Genomic DNA, 20,730 nt, shown 5'->3' with positions numbered 1-20,730 from the left:
GTTCAATGCTCTCTATTGTTGTTAATGTCAATTTCTATTCTCTCCCTCAAATATTTTTTCTCTCTTATTTTCTCTCAATTCTCTAAACTTCATCTTCTCCAAATAAATCTAATTCTCCATTGATTCACCTTAATCGATTTTGGCATCAAGATCCTGGTTGTGATCCAATTTCGCTGCAACAATGAGTACCGTTTCCAACGATCGAATTCCCACCAACCTATCGATTCTTGATTCGAAGAATTATGATAAGTTGTCCAAATAAAGTTTTGTTTGGGTATCAAGAAGATCTCGAGATCGACAACAATGGAGTTACACCACTTGGGGTTGAGGCTACAGCTACACATCAAGCTACATTCAAGGAAGAGAAGAAGAAAGACTACAAGGCACTCTTCTTGATTTATTTTATGTTGATAGCGATAACTTCGAAAAGGTTGGTGGTGATTGTGAGTCGACAAAACAAGCTTGGTTGATTTTGGAGAAAGTTTATGCTAGGGCTGCTAAGGCTAACGTGGCGAGGTTACAAATTCACAAAAGTCAATTCGAGTTAATGCAAATGGAAGAGAAGGAAACGATCAATGATTATGTGACTCATCTCACACGTTTGGTCAATCAAACTAATGCATGTGGAGAAACCATTCTAGAACATAATGTTGTGTTGAAGATCTTACATTCTTTAACGTCAAGATTCGACAACATTGTAGTGGCAATCGAAGATCATGAGAAGATCTATGAGGTTCGCATGCAGGTGGTGAACCTGTTTTAAATAAATTTTCTAAAAGAACTACATCACTTGTTTGATGTTAGCGTGGTGACATCAACCTTATTTGGTTATTGGATTGATTGTTCCATGAGTCCGAAGCTGCTATCGCTCTTGGGGAATTCAGTATTTTGAGTTGAATCAGCATTCATTAGGCCTTAATTTCAAGTCCGAACAAGGTTTATTATCAAAAGATCCAAGATGGGTAAAATAATAATCTAACTATGCTTACTTTTGCTTTTAGGGTTACTAATCCAAGGGTTATATGACATCCTCATTAGGAGTGACAAAGCGGGCGCCCCGCCCTTTTTAGATATATCCCATTAAAGCCCATCCAATAGCGGAACGGGTTAATGTAAGTGTCTGAGTTCAAAAGTCAAGCTCGTCTCGTGTATTGACAAGTTGGCAGGCCAAACTTTTTTTCTTTATTTTTTCAGTTTGATTTACTTTATAATTTCCAAAAAAAAAAATAATCATTACCAAAGAGACTGACAAAATATATTTTATTAACAATACATAATAGAACATTAGGAAAATTAAAATGAACCGATCTAAAAAATAAATAACAAAATATGTGTCATAAATAGAAAAAAAAATAACAAAAGAGTTGTCTATGTTCGTGTGTGCTAACAAAATATTTTGTAACGCGTTATTGTTGTGAAAAGAAAACATCATCCATTGATTGATATGCAGCAACTTGGAAGAAACCCTAATTTTGCAACGATGTAATAAGAACTATATTTATATATGAGGAAATGTTTAATTTTTTATCATTAAAGAGAGAACCTAATTTTGCAACGATGTAATAAGAACTATATTTATATGAGGAAATGTTCAATTTTTTATCACTAAAGAGAGAGAAAAATTAGTGGATTAGCCTCCTCGATGCACTATCTAATTTTTTTTTTAAAATAAAAATTGTAATAAAAAACCCGCAGGCAAAATCAACCTCGGGTTACCCATGCCCAATTTTTTAAGCTGGTTATAGAGGGCGGGCCAACCTAAAGCCCGAGCCAAAAACTTCAGTCCGATCCACCAAAAATAGTGGGTCAAACAGACAACCTAAAGCTCAAGCCAAAAACTTCAGTCCGATCCACCAAAAATAGTGGGTCAAACGGACAAACTAAAGCCCGAGCCAAAAACTTCACTTCGATCCACCAATAATAGTGGTTCAAACGGACAAGCCCGGAGAACCGACCTATTTTGCCACCCCTAATCCTCATAAATCAATCATCGGTAATCAAAGTTACAATACATTTTCTTGCTAATTCTAAGACTGAGGTTTCAAGTCTTACCCTCAAGGAGATCAGTATATCGAGGAATTAGTGTTAACAGCATAAAAACAGCCACATTTAGGCAAATTTGAGCTAGATTAATCGATTCATTAAGATCCTTTAATCAATTCAAAAAGTCGGATAGGGTTCCTTATTTGCTTGAATCGATTTAAGAGGTCATTTAAATCAATTTGAACTTGCAACATTGTCAGATTTCAGCTTAAATCTTTGGGAACTCAACCTAAACTGTGTAATTCACTATGAAAAGTTGCTAAATAATAAGCTGATACGTTCTCCAATTGATATGAATCACAACAATGAAAAATTTCTTTAAAATCAGAAAGAAAAAAAAAAAGGGAAAACAGTTCTTGAAAATGTGCAGTTAAGAAAAACGAATTCTTGATTCAACGATATTTCAACAGAATTAATCACAGTACTAAATTTCACAGATCACCTAAACATCATCACAAGCATTATGAGATTACAATCAGATTTTGAAACTACACAGCAACAGAAGATTAAAATTAATAAAGGAGTGCATCATCTTCAACCTCCGAATCCATAGAGAGTTCTTCCTTGTCTCTTGAGAGCATAAACTACATCCATGGCAGTAACAGTCTTCCTCCTCGCATGCTCAGTATATGTAACAGCATCACGGATCACGTTCTCCAAGAAGATCTTGAGAACTCCTCTGGTTTCTTCATAGATCAAACCACTGATCCTCTTCACACCACCTCTTCTTGCCAATCTACGAATAGCTGGCTTTGTGATACCTTGGATGTTATCACGGAGAACCTTCCTGTGCCTCTTTGCACCTCCCTTTCCGAGTCCCTTACCTCCCTTTCCACGACCTGACATTTTCGCGAGAAAATTTGAGAAACGAAATGAAATTGAGAGATTAGGGTTTTGATTTGGATTTGAATTGAAGTGGGAAACACAGAAGGGGATCTGAGTATATGTATCGGAGCGAGCGGGAGAACAAGAGAATGGAATTGAGATTTGTGATCTGATATTCGTCGTTGGATTCAATTTTATCAATGGTCCTAATTTGAGATCCGTGCGTTCTGCCCAAATGAATACTGAACGTTGATAACTAAATTTTAACGGTGCGATTTTCTTTTGTTGAGCTTGTGCGGATCGGTGCTCCTATGTGCTATTTTGTGCTTTTGGTAGATGTTGTATTTTTTGTGACCATGTGTATATCATTTTTTTTAAAATCTATTTTGATTATAAATAGAGAAAAGAAGTGATGCATCATGAAAGAGCATACGGTTGGTTGAAGCGCAAGATTGGCAGTATCCTCGAATTCCCGGAAACAAAGCTATCCATTTCGAGCAACTATTAGTGCAAACCACTTGAATACGAATGAGATCCATAATTACACCATTTCATATATAATAGTTTAATGAGAAAAGAAAGAAGAGAAATTGACTCCTCGCCCTGCTCAATTACTACTGGGATAACAGGAATAAGACGCCATTGACAGTGTAAAATAGTTTTACACTGTCAACCAATCACAACCATGCATCCAATTACACTCCATTTTTATTTTAAAAATTTTTTAATGACATGGTATTTTGTTGACTTTTTATTGGTTGAATGTGTAAAATAATTCTGGAGAAATACTTGCATGGATACGAACCTAAACCCGTATTTTTAGGCACAACCAATGAAAAGAGAGAATATAAATTTATTTAAATTTTAATTTCGTTTTTAATTGGCATCATGGGGGTGGTTGAGATAAAAGAGGAGAGAGACAACTTTATTTTTAATTTTTAATTAATAAAAAAACGTGATTGATTGTGTGTAAGTACATGTGTTATGGTTGTGTCTATGTAAGTATTTTTCTTCACTGACAGCGTATTCTCTTATAAATATTCTTCTCTCTTATAAATATTCTTCTCACAGTGTAATTTCTTATAATAGAGATATTTTCTGAGAAATATTATTTTTAACTTATGTAGAAATCTAGATGATAATATAAATTTGTTTAATTTAAAATTATAAAATAATAATAATAATAATAATAATAATAATAATAATAATAATAAATATGAGTGGTTGTTGGAACTGGAAGTGATAATTTGTTGAATTTATTCTCATAAAATATTATATTCTCATCTCATAAGTCAAGATCAAGGAAAATGCCACAAATTTAAACGAGTTATATTTTATTTTATACTATTTATATTTATAGTCCATCAGCACCACTTTAATACTATCTTTGTTCCTTTATATAAGAGATAACTTATTTTGTAATGAATAATTAATGTATTTTATCTATAAACAGACTAAATATATTGGTTATTCAATGAATTTTAAAAATGAAATGTCTACTATATAAAGATACAGAGGTAGTATTAATAATCATTTAATGACTTCCACCATATATCAATGAGCCTAACAAGCGCTTCTTATTTTTTAAATATGTAGAATGTGAATCTCATTTCGACTAAGCATATATATTTTAATGCAGTTGAAATCAGTTGAAATCACGAAGGATTATCAAACACTAAGCCTAGAACGAAAATACAAAATTTACAAAAGACAAACCTGTCAGATATAGTTTTAGAATTCATCAAAATAAAAATACTTGAATTTTATTATGATCAGAGGTAACATTGACGGTCACATCCAAAGGTGTTTAAATACATTAAAAAACTCTAATGAGCTTTTAACTCAAAACAGGAATAAATTACAAAATTGCGAAAAATATTAAAATATTGTATTCAAACCTAAAACAAATTCGGATGGACTCGTGAGTCAGTTCCCTACCCGGAAAGGTATAATAATAGTCTCTGATATCAGACGTCAAACTTGCACAATTTTCTAATCAGCCTTATGCATCAGTCTCGTCCACCTCTAAAGAACTTGACCTCGAGTTCTCTTCTTGATAAATAGTATCATCTACTTGATATTCATGAATGTCAGCAACATTGAAAGTATTTGAAATATTCATGAAATCCGGGAGAGCTACCATTTAAGCATTATCGTTGATCTTTTTTATCACTTTGAACGGGTCATGCTTGCGTGACTGCAGGTTGCTGTAAGTATCAACTGGAAAACTCTCCTTACGCAGAAACATCATCACACGGTCTCCCACATTGAAAACTCTAACTTTTCTGCGTTTATCTCGCATAGGAGGAAAATCATTTGGTAATTCATTTGCAGTCAACTACTTGAAATCCTCTAGGATCCCTGCTGTAACACCCCAAATCTACCTGGTAATTATAACAAATATCAAAGTGCGAAATTCTAAACAACTATTGGGATATTACATTTCCAACTTAAACATAACAACATATAATCGCATCTAAACAGATACATAACACTTTTAAAACGGATGAACAAATAATAACATACTTTAATCTTTAAAAATAAAACCACTTTCGTCAATACGCAGCAGAATCTACGTATTCAACATTTAATCATTTAACAACACCACTCACTAAGAAAACTTCCACGAAATCAAGTATTCAACAAAATCAACTTAGTAATTCAACGGCTAAAGTAATAACAATATTGAAACAACAATATAAATAACCATTCATCCCCCCGAGTGATATGTATCACGAAAACACTGATTCGAACTAACATCAACTAATTCTTCACTCACTGCTATCACCTGCACGTTACCAATATAAAGGCAACGGCGAAACAAAAGAGAGGGTGAGATATCTAACAATATAAATAAGATTATGATAAACAATATATTAGAGTTATATCATAAAAATTACCACATCGCGGTATATTCGTCACAGTTCACTACACATCATTATATTCAACAATTGAAACAATTCGCAAATACAAGTCACAATACTCCATATAAAGTCATACTCATGCAATACAGAATGAGACTCTCACAAATGCACATGCATGTGGTACCCAGGGCTTCAGCCCCCATCGCCAATTGCCAATTAATAGAGGCATCAAACAGGCATAAGCCTTCGTCACTGTTTGCCAATCCAGGTCGTCACAAAAATGCAATCATATGTGACTCGATGAATGCAACATCTCATACATAATCACAACAAAATCGTCATGAGGCATACGCCTATATCACAGTTATTACCAATAATTAGAGGTAATTCATCGTCACAATAATCCCTGCACTTCACAATATCAACAAAATAATAGTATCACATTGTCACTTGCCATAGGCCTACAAGTTAATAACATCACATCATAAAAGCAACTCAACAACAATGCATCTACAACAAGCTAACAACCATAATCAAGCTTGATTTAATATGATGAGTAAAAAAGGAGCCCTTGCGGGTGTATGGCTTCTCGTAGGTGTTAGATGGAAGTTTCGACACCAAGCTTGATTTAATATGATGAGTAAAAAAGGAAATATTTTTGAAGATGTTCTAGGATTGTACAGGAAGTTTGTTGGAAAGTTCTAGTCGAAGTCATCCTTGCATGAGAGGAAGGTGTTGGATAGGACTTAGAAATATTTTCTAGGTTAGAGTTACGATTCAAAGAAAGTAATACTGAAGTTGCACTCGATAAGAAGTTTAAATTTGAATAAGGAAGAATAATTGTATTTTGTCCTTATCCAATTTCAAAGAGAGACGCGTGTAACCTCTGGATAAATGGAAGACATACCGAGAGAAACGTGTCACTTTCTAGGAGAAAGATCGTTGATAGTGGTTATTTCGACTTAGTATATATAGGAGTCTCAGTGTTAGGATTTCCGGGTGTTCAATTGTTGTACAAATACTCATAAATACTCAAAATATCTAGTGAACTGAGAAAAGAGTAATTGAGAATGTACGTTTGAAAACACCATATTTACATTTCACTTTAAAGTTCATTTACATTTCTAGGATTTATCTTTCATTGCAAGTTATTTTAAAAAGCATTTTGTATTGCAATTTCCTTTACATATTCTGCAAGTTATACTTATTAACCTTTTAAACAAACATTCTCTAAATCATGAATGATGTCGAAGCGTTCAACACTGGTTGATCCTGTTAAGTTAACCATTTTTTGGAGACCAAAGGTTGTTTACCAATTTTCACAGTAAATAAATTGGCACGCCAAGTGGGACAGTGCTAATGATTAGATTAATTTTTCTTGTGAAAATTTTTGTATAAAGTTTTTCATTTTATCATCTCTTTGTTGAACTTTGTTGCATGATACTAAGAAGTGGTAGAATAGTCATAAACATCGGAGAAAGATCAAAAAGAAGATACATTTAGAGGATGGCAAATCAAAGTCAACCAAATAATCAAAATCCATCAAACAATAATGGAGAACCACCCTCGTTATCTTTGACAGGGGGGCTACGTTTTCAACGCCTATATTTGAACATGTACCGTCCACGGCAAGTACGACACTGTCATACCCCAAAATTTGCCTTCCATATTCCATTCACAATGATTCAAAATTCAAGATTCAATTCCAAAGCTTTGCTCAAACAATCCCAAGATCCACAGTCAACTGATTCAAACCTAAAAGTCAACCATAATCAGAGTATAGTCAAAGCCTCCCAATTTTGGTCAAACATCAAGTATGTGAAGCATAGACATCATTTGATCAAAGATTGATCATGATTTCATTAATAGAAACTCAGAGATGAACGAATACGAAAAGGTTCAAATTAGGGTTTCTCAAGAGAAAGTCAACCCAACTTTGACTGGGCATAACTTTCACATGGAACATCAAAAATTCCCCACTCAAAGCCTATTTTGAAGGAAATTGGATTCTCTACAACTTTGTCTCTCACAAGCCAGGGCTAGAAAGGATTCATTTGAGAGATACAGTGCAAAAGATTACAGGTCATTTTCAATCCTCCAAAAGCGGTTTTTTCCCAAAGAGGATATGATCAAGATAAAAGCTCCAAATGAAAAATATATTCCAAAGTGGCTTATGGAGGACCTCTTGAGGTTTCCAAAAAGTATTAGAACTCTCTCATAGCTTGAAAATTGGGCGAGATATGCTTGATCAAAGTTGGGTGATTTTTGAGTACCAAATATGAAAAAAGGAGGTTCAAGTTGAGAAAATTTGCAAATGGGCCCATGGTTTTTTGTTACACTCTTGGTCCACAAGACATTAGCATGCCCAAAATTATTTTCCACGAAATTTAACATTATATTTGATTTAATATGATTTTTTATTTCATTTTAATGATTTAATTAACATAAAAATCAAATATTTTGATGAAAAATAGATTTTTAAGTATTTCCAATCACAATTAATGTCTAAAATATATTTAATTTCGTGCATACATGGATTGGAAAGATTTGATACAATATTGATCGAAAATAGTAGCTTGCCATTCAAGAAAGAAATCAAATTTCTCAAATATGGCAAAATTTGATGCAATAATCCTTGGGCTCTCTTTTTTAACCTAATTCATTCCAGTATAAGTATCAAACACAAGGGACCAGATTAGGGGACGAAATTCTGGAGAAAAAGGCACTTGCAAGAACTAAAAAAAGTACCAAAGAAGTTGAATTCGGTTTTGAAGAATTTGAAGCTTTCAACAAGAATTAAAGGTTTCAAAAGCTTCTACAAGGGATTTGGAACGTGTTTGGATCGCTTCTCTGCTTCAGTACCCCCAGAATAACCTCCTATAAGCCGAGGTAAGTCGTTCTAAACCTTGAATCGATTGGCACGATTTATGCATCCATGTGTTAATTTGCTTGCGTGTTATGATTTGTATGATGATTGTGAATGTTCTGGTGTGTTTAATTGGATTTCTGGGCACTCTATAGTGATCTGCCATTGTCGACCGAGCAAGGTATTAGGGTTCGTGGATTAGGGCTTTTCTGTAGGAGTTAAATTAGGGCTAATTGATGGTATAACTGAGTTCGCGTGGGTGGTACAAGGGTAGCCATGGGGTCGCGAAATATTTATTTACACTTATAGGTTATTCGCTATTTTTGTGGTTTGGGGTTGCTACGACATATCCCTAGCAAATCTGTAGCTAAAGTTGCAGGTTCTTTGTGTCTTCTTGAAGAAGACGAATACGTGTTCTGGCACCGTTGGTTAGTTTAAATGCTCGCGCGCATTTGCCCTTGTATGTTCCAAATCCACTATGTATTGAACTGGGCGCGTATAATAAACGAGTTGCTTATCTGGTTGGCTTGGTAAGACGCGCATGCATGCAAGGGGAGGGTCGCGGGTTCGATCCCTCCCTCCAGACTATTTTTTATGAAAACACCATCCCAGTAATCCCATGTGCCACAGTCCCTACATTCTACCACGCGCCCTCATAATCTAACCATTGAATCTTCACCCTGCCAGATCTAACGCATTGAATCAAGTCCCTATAATATGAACTCTCAGCGCTGTCACACTGGACACAAATCCTAATTAACTTAAATAATTTTAATTATTTATTTTGTTTTAATTAATCTCTTTTAATATATTTATTTATGTAATAATGTTTATTTTTATAAATAAATCAACTATCTACCCAATACTAAAATGTAGCCCAAAATTACAAATTAACCCTTACAACAAATATTTTTTACACTACCAAAAGGTCTTTCATGTAATTAACAAATTCAATATTCATCCATGCCATTTGTTCACCTTCCATTGGTCAATTTATTCAATTTTTGTACTTTGCCAAAACACTTTGCCAAACCCCCATTTCTCACGTTTCTCTCTTTCTCTCCTCTCCTCTTCTCTTTCCTATTTTTGATTTGCTCTCTCTTTTCTCTTCAAACCCTAAGTCCGCCGCCGCTGTCCCCTTTCTTCACATTGTCTACGGCCACCACCTCCAATAAAAAAATCTAAGTCATTTTCGTACTCCTCATCCCACGGGCTTTCTAATGAACCGATTGAAATTTTATTTCGAACAACCTCGATGTCGACCACGTTACTCCATCTCCGACGGGTTCGTTAAGAACGGACATCATTCTCCTTTTCCAACCTGTTTATATTCCTATTAACATGAGAAAGTTAGGTATGTGGTATTTTCACTAAAGAATCAACCTTTCTGAGTTTTTTTTATTGCTTGCTTTTTCTTTTTACAGGCAGATAAAGAGGAAATTGAAGAACTCAAACTTCTTGCTCAATGGAAGAGAAACAAAGGTGGATTCATAGCTACCATGGTTATTTTTGGTTGGTTCTGTATTTTTGTTGTTGTTTATGTTGATTTTGTTGGTTTTAGTTTTTTTTCTGAATTTCAATTTTAGGGTTTTGATTTTTCTAATATTTCTCTGTTTTGTCTTCAACACTGTTACTTTTTTCTTGCAAAGATTTAATTTTTCCTCATTCAACATCAAACTTAAGGTATGTTCTTCCTCAAGATTTTCATAAGTAAGTTTAAAGTCTCAACTTTTATTTTTGATGAATTTTTTGAACCTTACCATTATACTTGATGAATTCACTGGGTTCTTCCTCAAGATTTTCATAAGTAAGTTTAAGCAATCAACAATTGATTTTCATTGTTTTGATTTGTTAATCTTTTGTTCAAACCCTTTTGTAGCAACCTGCCCTAAAAATTATAACTTAGAGAGTCGCCACCTATTCTGAAGGGCGAATAGGAAACCCTACGCAGTATAGAGATCGGAGTAAGATACTATATTCAGGTCGAGGGAAGGTGTTAGGCACCCTCAACCCTTTCCTATTGGCTTTGAATCTAAGGTAAAGGTTTATGGCTAAAATATTGAGGTTTAATAGCTAAGAAAGTGAATAAGGGAAAAATTGAGATTTTAGGGAGGGAGACTCGCCTTGTTGCCAAGTGCCTACGTATCTCCTTAGGGAGAATCAGAGTCAACGTAGTTCGGGGACAGGGTTGTACGCCTTAGAATTGAATTGAATGTATTTGAATTTGTTTTTGAAATGCGAAGTTCGAAGGTATTTTGAATTACCTTATCATAGTTGTGAACATTGCAATGTTTGAAGGGATGAAAATCCGTAGTATTATGGTTTAGTGTTTAGATGTGTTTTGAGTGTTTGGGCGTACAACCCTGATTTGGCACAATTAACCGCAATGATCAATAGGTTTGATCACCATAGTTAAGAGATTAGGGGTTTTGCACCATTACCAATTCAAATCGATTGATTCGATTATCACTAATAATGAATTAATGTGTTTTATTATTTTTGTGAATTTTATTTTGTATTGTTACCCCTCATAACCGATTAATACGATTACAAATAATAACAAATTAAATTTAGAACAAGGGAGGATTAATCATCACAATCAATAAGATAATTGCAACCATTTAATCGAATATAATTTGATTTGTATTTAAATAGAGTTTTAATTAAAATTATTGATTTTTATCATTATCCCTCATAATCGATAGATTCGATTACAAATAATAACGAATTGATAAAGGAATGCTAATCATCATAACCAATAGATTTGGTTAAAACCATTTAGCAAAATAAGTTTATTTGAATTATATAGGATTTGATTAATTAAATTAATCGATTATTAATCATCGCGACCAATAAATTTAGTCGAAACGAATAAAAATTTGAATCCTAGTATTTGGCCAAGGGTCAATGGGATTGAGCGAACCCTAATGCTTTGGTAGGGTTTTTGTGATATAATATTAATTAAAATTAATTTTATCAATTAAGTCAAATAATTGACATAATTGAATAATCAGAGAATATAATCGAACAATAGTTCTAAATATCTATAAACCTAATCCTAATTAGAAAATAATAATAAATCATATACATATTAATATATAGTTAATATATAATTAAACAATTTACAATAATATATAAATAATGTAAAAATAATAGAAACCTGGTGGTGATTCTGTGTGGTGCCCTTGGGAGTGCCCATGGTGTACCTACAATCTTGTGGACATGGGATCAGGCTATGTTAAGATCCGAGGACTGTGGTGTGAGGACATACGGTGGGTTATCATGAAAAGCATGCACCAGATCCGTGAGTAGACAATTCACTAAAAATATTGTGGCCAAAGGGAATCGAACCCAGGCCCTTCTGCTTAGTAGCGTTTCTCCTTGCCACTCCTGCTGCGATGGATATCTGTTGTATTTACTGCGCCTGCATACTTTAAACAAAACAACGTCCGTGAATTCAAGCAAAAGAACAAAGGAGATATGCGCCCCATCTTCATCTTTCTCATGGAGTTCTTCTTTTCCAGAAAAAACACAGAGATACATATGCAGGAATAATTTTATGGGTTGAAATAGAATTGAACGTATTTGGTGCAAATCGTTATAACAGGGCAGATGGAATCCAAGAGGAAAGAGTCGAATCGGAATCGACTCAATCCTCCGCTTACAGCAACCGACGCTTTGACTCTTGATGTGTTAAGAGACTTAGATCTGATCGGGCAAATTTTGGGGTATGACAGCTGCCCCTGTTCAATCTTCTTAAACCTGAAGAGTCGGATAGGCACGTCTGCCTATCGTGATCTAAAGGTGGAAGATGATTGGACACTGAGAATGCCCTGAAATTTGCACTTGCTGGGAAGAAGTTCTGTGGGAGATGGGCTTACAGATGCCACCCAAGGTGAATACCATTGTTTCTTGGATGTGAAGCAGATACTTTTGAAAGGGACCCCTGTGTTTTAATCATAGCACGGCCTAAAAAGGCAACCTGAATTTTATGCAATGGTATGATGCATGCGATGTATGATACAGTAAGCTTCTCAAAATAAATGAGAGCGATGTATGTATATGCGTTATGTATGAATGAAATATGTTAGTTGAATGATGCATGACTATTAACTATGTTAGTTGAAGTATGTTAGTAACTCTGAAAAGAAAGATAAAACCTTTGCGTGTTATTGCTGATGTTTTGGAAGATATCACTGCCGAGGGACTAACGTGATAAACCCAATTGAAGAACGGTTTAAAAATCTTGTGTGCCTGAAAAAGCTCATAGAAAGGATGGAATACGCTTTAAAGAAGACTGCTTGAAAAGGCTCCTGAAAAGGACTGCACCAACAGGGTTATTTGCGAGGGTTATCGCAAAATTTACCTGCACCAACAGGGTTATTTGCGAGAGTTATCACAAAATTTACCTGCACCAACAGGGTTATTTGCGAGGGTTATCGCAAAATTTACCTGCACCAACAGGGTTATTTTCGAGGGTTATCGCAAAATTTAACTGCACCAACAGGGTTATTTGCGAGGGTCATCGCAAAATTTACCTGTACCAACAGGGTTATTTGCGAGGGTCATCGCAAAATTTACCTGCACCAATAGGGTTATTTGCGAGGGTTATCGCAAAATTTACCTGCACCAACAGGGTTATTTGCGAGGGTTATCGCAAAATTTACCTGTACCAACAGGGTTATTTGCGAGGGTCATCGCAAAATTTACCTGTACCAATAGGGTTATTTGCGAGGGTTATCGCAAAATTTACCTGCACCAACAGGGTTATTTGCCCTGGTTCGGACAAATTTTACCTGCACCAAAGGAATTACCTGCCATGGTTCTGACAAGCGTACCTGCATAAAAGTAATCGTTTGCTATAGTTCTAGCAAACATACCTGCATGAAAGAGATTCACCTGTTTGGAGACTCACGACTCGAGGGTCGGAGAAAATACACCTTTCACAACACGAGGGTTGGAAACTCACGACACGTGGGTCGGACAATACACCTATCACAACACGAGGGTTGGAGATTAGGCTTTTGTAGCGTGATTTGAATTTTGATGTAATAGTCAGACGGGAACTGACTACCAAACGAGAATTGGATTTGATGGTTTTCCAGTATGAGAACTGGACTTTGTAATGATTTGGATTGCCAATAGAAATTGGGCTTTTTGTATATGCTAATGCTAATGTGTATGTATGTATGTTAATGCTGATGCAACCCCGAGATTTTATCTCCTTAAACCTATTGAACTTGTTTAATCCATGCTTGCACCTACACCATGACTATGCTTATGTTGGCTTTGTAATGTGGATAATGCTTATGCATATACGTATGTTTTGTTGACGTAATGAGTGGAACGAAGTAATGTCTTCTGTAAGATTACCTGAAAAGGTCTTTTGAATGGATGTGAATGTTTGTCTTAAAGAAGACTATCTGAAATGATTTTTCGACATGGTAGCAATTTGTCTTAGAGAAGACCACCTGTAAAGGCTCTTAGCGTAGATAGAAATTTGTCTTAAAGAAGATCACTTGAAAAAGTTCTTAGCAAGGGATGAAGAATGTCTTTAAAGATGACTACCTGAAAAGGTTGAAAGATGTCTTAAAGAAGACTACCTGAAGAGGTTCTTGAGAGGGATGACGAATTGTTTTTTTTTGAAAGGGACTACCTGAAAAGGTGCTTAGGACAAGAATGTCTCGAAGAAGGCTACCTGAAAAGGTGCTTAGAAAAGTAATGTCTTAAATAAGACTACCTGAAAAGGAACTTAGAAAGAAGGGAACGTCTTGAAAAAGACTACCTGAAAAGGAACTTAGAAAAGTAACGTCTTGAAGAAGACTACCTGAAAAGGTATTTAGAAAAAGAATGTCTTAAAGAAGACTACCTCAAAAGGTACTTAGAAAAAGAATGTCCTGAAGAAGACTACCTGAAAAGGTACTTAGAGAAGGAATGTCTAAAAAAGACTACCTGAAAAGGTACTTAGAAAAAGGATGTCTTGAAGAAGACTACCTGAAAAGGTACTTAAAAACAGAATGTCCTGAAGAGGACTACCTAAAAAGGTTTTTTTGGAAATGACGATGACTGTCTTAGAGAAGACTACCTAAAAAGGTATAGAGTAATGTATTGACCAATTTATGTAATGCATGATTTGTATGTATTTGTATGATGCTCCAATGGTAGGTTATTAATAACCAAAGCGTATATAGTTCGCTGGAGTTGCAGGTCTGTTTGTTAAGATGGGGTGTGATGCTAGCGCGATTTCCCAATACCTCTTTTGTTTGAGCTTGGAAGATCGTAGTTAGGAGAAAGATTTGTTCGACGTTGTAAAGTGCGAGAACGCCTTTTTTTATGCTGTGCGCCTTATGGATTTGATATCTATTGCCCCAATATTTTCATGGAGAAAGATGCTTATGAAGGAAGTGCCCCAGGGAATAGCCTTGTCATATGCTTCGATGTTTAGATTGAAGGGTGTGCCCCTGATCTCCAGGTCATGGAAGGTTATCCATAGTGTTCTATCCTTTGAATTTGAATTCTTCCCATGTTTGACATGCCCCTGATTGAGATTGCTTCGAGATGTAACCCAAGTCAATTGAACCTTAGGAAGAATGCCCCTAGTTAATAGGATGTTTGGTTGTATGCCTCTGTTTAGGAAAACCCTCTGGACGTGGTTTCCCCATTCAAGAGTCTTTATCAGAAATGATCACCTTTATGCTAAGTGTATATTCGTAGACGGTGTTGTACCTTTTGAGAAGTAACTTCAATGTAATGCAAATGCAAGTTTTGAAATCGAGGTTCGTTATGAATTAAGGTTGAATTATTAGAAATGAATGCTTGAAGAAGCGTAGTGATTAGAAATAGTGTTAACAAACATAGGAGTCAGTATAACAAATCCTGCTTAATATGCTTTCGTAGTTAACCTTGCCTCAATTAGGACTTTTGAATGTTGTATCTTGGCCTGGTTCACGGTTTTAAGAAACAATGGATATAAGGCTCAAAATTTATTTAGCCCACCCCTTTCTCCTTGATGTTCTCCCAGTCCTAAAATTCGCTTAATCCAATGGATGTGCTTTGTTTGTAAGAGAATCAGTTTTGATGTTGCGCGGAGGCCTTAGTAGAGATCCAAGCACTGAAAAATGTTGTAAAGATCCAAGCGTTTATGAGAAGTTGTGGCAGTCACAAGATTATCCTTTGTATTTCGCCTTTGTTTTTATCCCTTGTTTTTTGCATGAACCAACTCCTTTGAATTTGATCCATCGGGATGCCCAAATTTTGCCTAAGTCGTTTTGTTTTCTTTCGTGGAAATTTCCATTTTGACTTAGCGGGCGTTTTTCTTTTGAATGCTCCTTTGGAAATATTGATCCTTGGATATTTTGACTGTTGTGACCGTCATGTTGATTTGATTTGTAAGCTTCGACTTTGATACTTCCTCGATCTTGAATGATGTTTTGAGGAAGAATATTGTTGTCAATGTTATCTCCATTGCTTCCTCCATCTTGGATGAATGCGAGGAAGAAGATATGCTTGAACTTTGCTTGAATCCTTGCTTGGATGGATTGATTCTCTTGAAAACCAAAATACACCATTGAATTAATCGAAATCTACCCTGCCCCTGGTTTAAAATCAAGGTTTATTTGAAAAGTAGAAACAAACTCCAACTCCTGGCTCGAGGGGGTAACGAGAGATTAACATCCTTATAGCTCCACTGTTTGGGATTTGAAACAATGTCTGTACATCCTCGGCTTGGTCTTACCTTGAAAGCATATGTTTAGCGAGACTTAGTTATTTGTATTCATCATTCTCCCTCAAGTTTGTTAATAATTGGGAGTGATAATTTGAAACGGAAAGTCGTAGTAATGTAAGAGCGAAGAGAAAGAATTGATTTCAAAACATGCATGATCATTTTATTGAATTACTATTCGATAGGTACAACGTTTTACATCAAATAACACTTTGTGATCCTAGAAATTACAACTTGAAATGGTAAAACCTATTGATCCTAAGGGCAATCTCCTTTGTGAGTTCATTGGACTTGTTTCACTCCTTAGTTCATGGACTTGTAGAAGTGAAGGGTAGTCTTGAATTCTCCTTGGGCACGTCAAACCTGTCGGGAATAAATTGTTAGCGGTGGGTTTTCGTCGTATCGGAGCTTCATGAGTTTCCTTTGACTGAACCTCTTTTGCTTTTTTTTCTAAGAATAGCTTCACACCATTTGTAACCTCCAGAGTTTGTAGACTGATAGAGAGAACGTATGACCCTCTTGCCCCTTGGTGGGGGATTAACATATGTCGCCTTCCTTCCATCGTAGTTAAGCATCTTCGTTCAGGGTGTTGCCCCAGTTGGATTGATCTTTGCCCCCAGGCTATCGTAGAGCGTTCTTGTAAATTTGCTATGTTCGTAGATGAACCCCTTTATGACTAGATACCCCTTGAGTGTATCTATGAGGGAACTTCGTTGTTGAACTAATCCTTGCTCGATGATAACCTTTATTGTATTTATAATCCTGTTTTGAAAAGGCATGGACATGTAATTGGCATGGCGGAAGACATCCTCTTTTTGTAGTAGGGCCGAGATCATTCTTAATAATTTATCCTCCTTTCTCCATAGGTGATAATCCTCTTATTTCCTTGGGCGTTTCGGGAAACCGGCTAGCACGGTAAGTATGGATGCGGGCGAAGGTAGAAATGCAAATGTGAATGTAAATGTATGAACGCATGAAAATGCGAATGCACGCGTATGCAAAGGACTCCTTTATTTTTTGTCTATTATGACTCCTTGTATGCAATGCAATGCGGACGTGCGGTAGATATAATCCTAAGGATAGCCTGTGCGGATTTAGGGATAACATTAGACTCTAATGAGATACTCGCAAGCTTGAGATTATAATACACCAATGGGAATCCCTCAGACTAAGGGGTACGCGGAAAGTAGCAGCTGATGACCGTTCAGGACAGTCACCAAGTCTCATGACCTTTGAGAGGTCGTTCGACGTGTACTTATGAAGTTGTCCCTCGTGGGAAGGTTCTCTATGTGGAACACAACCTATATAAGGACGATATAAGACGAAGTGAAATCCCTACAGGCTAGGGATGAAAGATGTATAGATGGAAATCCAAACCCTACAAGTTAGAGGGTGCATGGGAATAAACACGGGTTGACTGTTCTAGACGGTTACCAGCTCTCATGGCCATCGTGAAGCCAATCGACATGCGTTAATGAGGATGTCCTTCAGGAGAAGGACACATTGTTATAGAAACACATGAACGTAAAGAAAATCCCTATGGGATAGGGAGTTCGTAGAAGCAAGCACCGAGTGATCGTTCGAGACAGTCCCTATATCTCATGGCCATCGAGAGGCCAATCGACGTGCGTTAATAGAAATGTCCTTCGTGGGAAGGACACGTAGTTGTAAAAAATACAAAGGTATGAAAGGGAAATCCGTACGGGCTAGGGAGTGCATAGATGATGACGTCCTTCGTGGGAAAGACGTTGTCTTAGAAGTTAGAATCCCTACAGGCCAGGGAACACGTAGGGATACCTGCAAAATTGAAACGTATAGACATTCGAAGTATATAAATTGCAAACATATAATGAGCACAAAAGCACAAAAGTCCTAAGTTCATAGGTTCGACGTAGGGGGCTCTAGGGAGCCAACCTTTTTATGGGGGGTTCTAGAAGGTCTCATGGGGTCGTTCGTAGCCTCCGAGACTTTTTGTCTCTTTGGGTTTTAGAACAACTCATTTTATCCATGAGGTTCAAATTTTTGGGGTAGGTTCCCGGAGAGATCAGCCAAGTATCCAGTCCTGCCCTCAACAAAGTCAAGCCTCGTTTTGGACATTTCTGAATACTCAACCCACTCCGAGTGGAATTATCAATGAGACTCGTAGGAGATTCATACTCCCCTATTGGTCTCAAAGTTAACTCCCACACTTAGGGTTTAACACAACATAAAAAAAAACACCAGCAAATATAATAGGAATAAATATTCACTTAAATAAATATTTAATTAAATTGCAGTAATGAAATTGAAAAGGAAAATAAATAAATAAATAAAATTTAAATATTTAAAACTAACCTTGAACTCCAGCCGCTTGCGATTTAAAAAAATACAATACGCAGCAAATATTTAAATAAACATATACTTTTTTTTTAATAAACAGGTATTTATTTAATTGATGTAAAAGATGAAATTATAAATAAATAAATAAAGTAAAAACTTTAAATATTTAAATATAAATAAAACCTAATTTTGGCAAATTAGCCAAACCCTAAAAGAAGTCTGCCAAAAACCTAAACCCTGTCAAAATCTATAGGAGCATAATAATTCACCATTATAGTGTCCCCAGCAGAGTCGCCAGCTGTAGCAACCTGCCCTAAAAATTATAACTTAGAGAGTCGCCACCTATTCTGAAGGGCGAATAGGAAACCCTACGCAGTATAGAGATCGGGGTAAGATACTATATTCAGGTCGAGGGAAGGTGTTAGGCACCCTCAACCCTTTCCTATTGGCTTTGAATCTAAGGTAAAGGTTTATGGCTAAAATATTGAGGTTTAATAGCTAAGAAAGTGAATAGGGGAAAAATTGAGATTTTAGGGAGGGAGACTCGCCTTGTTGCCAAGTGCCTACGTATCTCCTTAGGGAGAATCAGAGTCAACGTAGTTTAGGGACAGGGTTGTACGCCTTAGAATTGAATTGAATGTATTTGAATTTGTTTTTGAAATGCGAAGTTCGAAGGTATTTTGAATTACCTTATCATAGTTGTGAACATTGCAATGTTTGAAGGGATGAAAATCCGTAGTATTGTGGTTTAGTGTTTAGATGTGTTTTGAGTGTTTGGGCGTACAACCCTGATTTGGCACAATTAACCGCAATGATCAATAGGTTTGATCACCATAGTTAAGAGATTAGGGGTTTTGCACCATTACCAATTCAAATCGATTGATTCGATTATCACTAATAATGAATTAATGTGTTTTATTATTTTTGTGAATTTTATTTTGTATTGTTACCCCTCATAACCGATTAATACGATTACAAATAATAACAAATTAAATTTAGAACAAGGGAGGATTAATCATCACAATCAATAAGATAATTGCAACCATTTAATCGAATATAATTTGATTTGTATTTAAATAGAGTTTTAATTAAAATTATTGATTTTTATCATTATCCCTCATAATCGATAGATTCGATTACAAATAATAACGAATTGATAAAGGAATGCTAATCATCATAACCAATAGATTTGGTTAAAACCATTTAGCAAAATAAGTTTATTTGAATTATATAGGATTTGATTAATTAAATTAATCGATTATTAATCATCGCGACCAATAAATTTAGTCGAAACGAATAAAAATTTGAATCCTAGTATTTGGCCAAGGGTCAATGGGATTGAGCGAACCCTAATGCTTTGGTAGGGTTTTTGTGATATAATATTAATTAAAATTAATTTTATCAATTAAGTCAAATAATTGACATAATTGAATAATCAGAGAATATAATCGAACAATAGTTCTAAATATCTATAAACCTAATCCTAATTAGAAAATAATAATAAATCATATACATATTAATATATAGTTAATATATAATTAAACAATTTACAATAATATATAAATAATGTAAAAATAATAGAAACCTGGTGGTGATTCTGTGTGGTGCCCTTGGGAGTGCCCATGGTGTACCTACAATCTTGTGGACATGGGATCAGGCTATGTTAAGATCCGAGGACTGTGGTGTGAGGACATACGGTGGGTTATCATGAAAAGCATGCACCAGATCCGTGAGTAGACAATTCACTAAAAATATTGTGGCCAAAGGGAATCGAACCCAGGCCCTTCTGCTTAGTAGCGTTTCTCCTTGCCACTCCTGCTGCGATGGATATCTGTTGTATTTACTGCGCCTGCATACTTTAAACAAAACAACGTCCGTGAATTCAAGCAAAAGAACAAAGGAGATATGCGCCCCATCTTCATCTTTCTCATGGAGTTCTTCTTTTCCAGAAAAAACACAGAGATACATATGTAGGAATAATTTTATGGGTTGAAATAGAATTGAACGTATTTGGTGCAAATCGTTATAACAGGGCAGATGGAATCCAAGAGGAAAGAGTCGAATCGGAATCGACTCAATCCTCCGCTTAC

At 35.7% G+C, this 20,730-nt stretch overlaps 1 protein-coding gene across 1 annotated transcript; it reads right to left on the bottom strand.

The window, feature by feature from the left end:
- Positions 1 to 2,413: 2,413 nt before the first annotated feature.
- Positions 2,414 to 3,025, bottom strand: LOC131633680 (histone H4). Its single transcript, XM_058904373.1, has one exon. The coding sequence runs from the start codon at positions 2,887 to 2,889 to the stop codon at positions 2,578 to 2,580; it is 312 nt and encodes a 103-aa protein (XP_058760356.1). The 5' UTR covers positions 2,890 to 3,025; the 3' UTR covers positions 2,414 to 2,577.
- Positions 3,026 to 20,730: the final 17,705 nt, after the last annotated feature.

This window comes from Vicia villosa, unplaced genomic scaffold (assembly GCF_029867415.1).
Source record: "Vicia villosa cultivar HV-30 ecotype Madison, WI unplaced genomic scaffold, Vvil1.0 ctg.001162F_1_1_3, whole genome shotgun sequence".
Lineage (NCBI taxonomy): Eukaryota > Viridiplantae > Streptophyta > Magnoliopsida > Fabales > Fabaceae > Vicia > Vicia villosa.
Note: the sequence above shows the minus strand (reverse complement) of the source record. Positions and strands in the feature narration are given on the sequence as shown.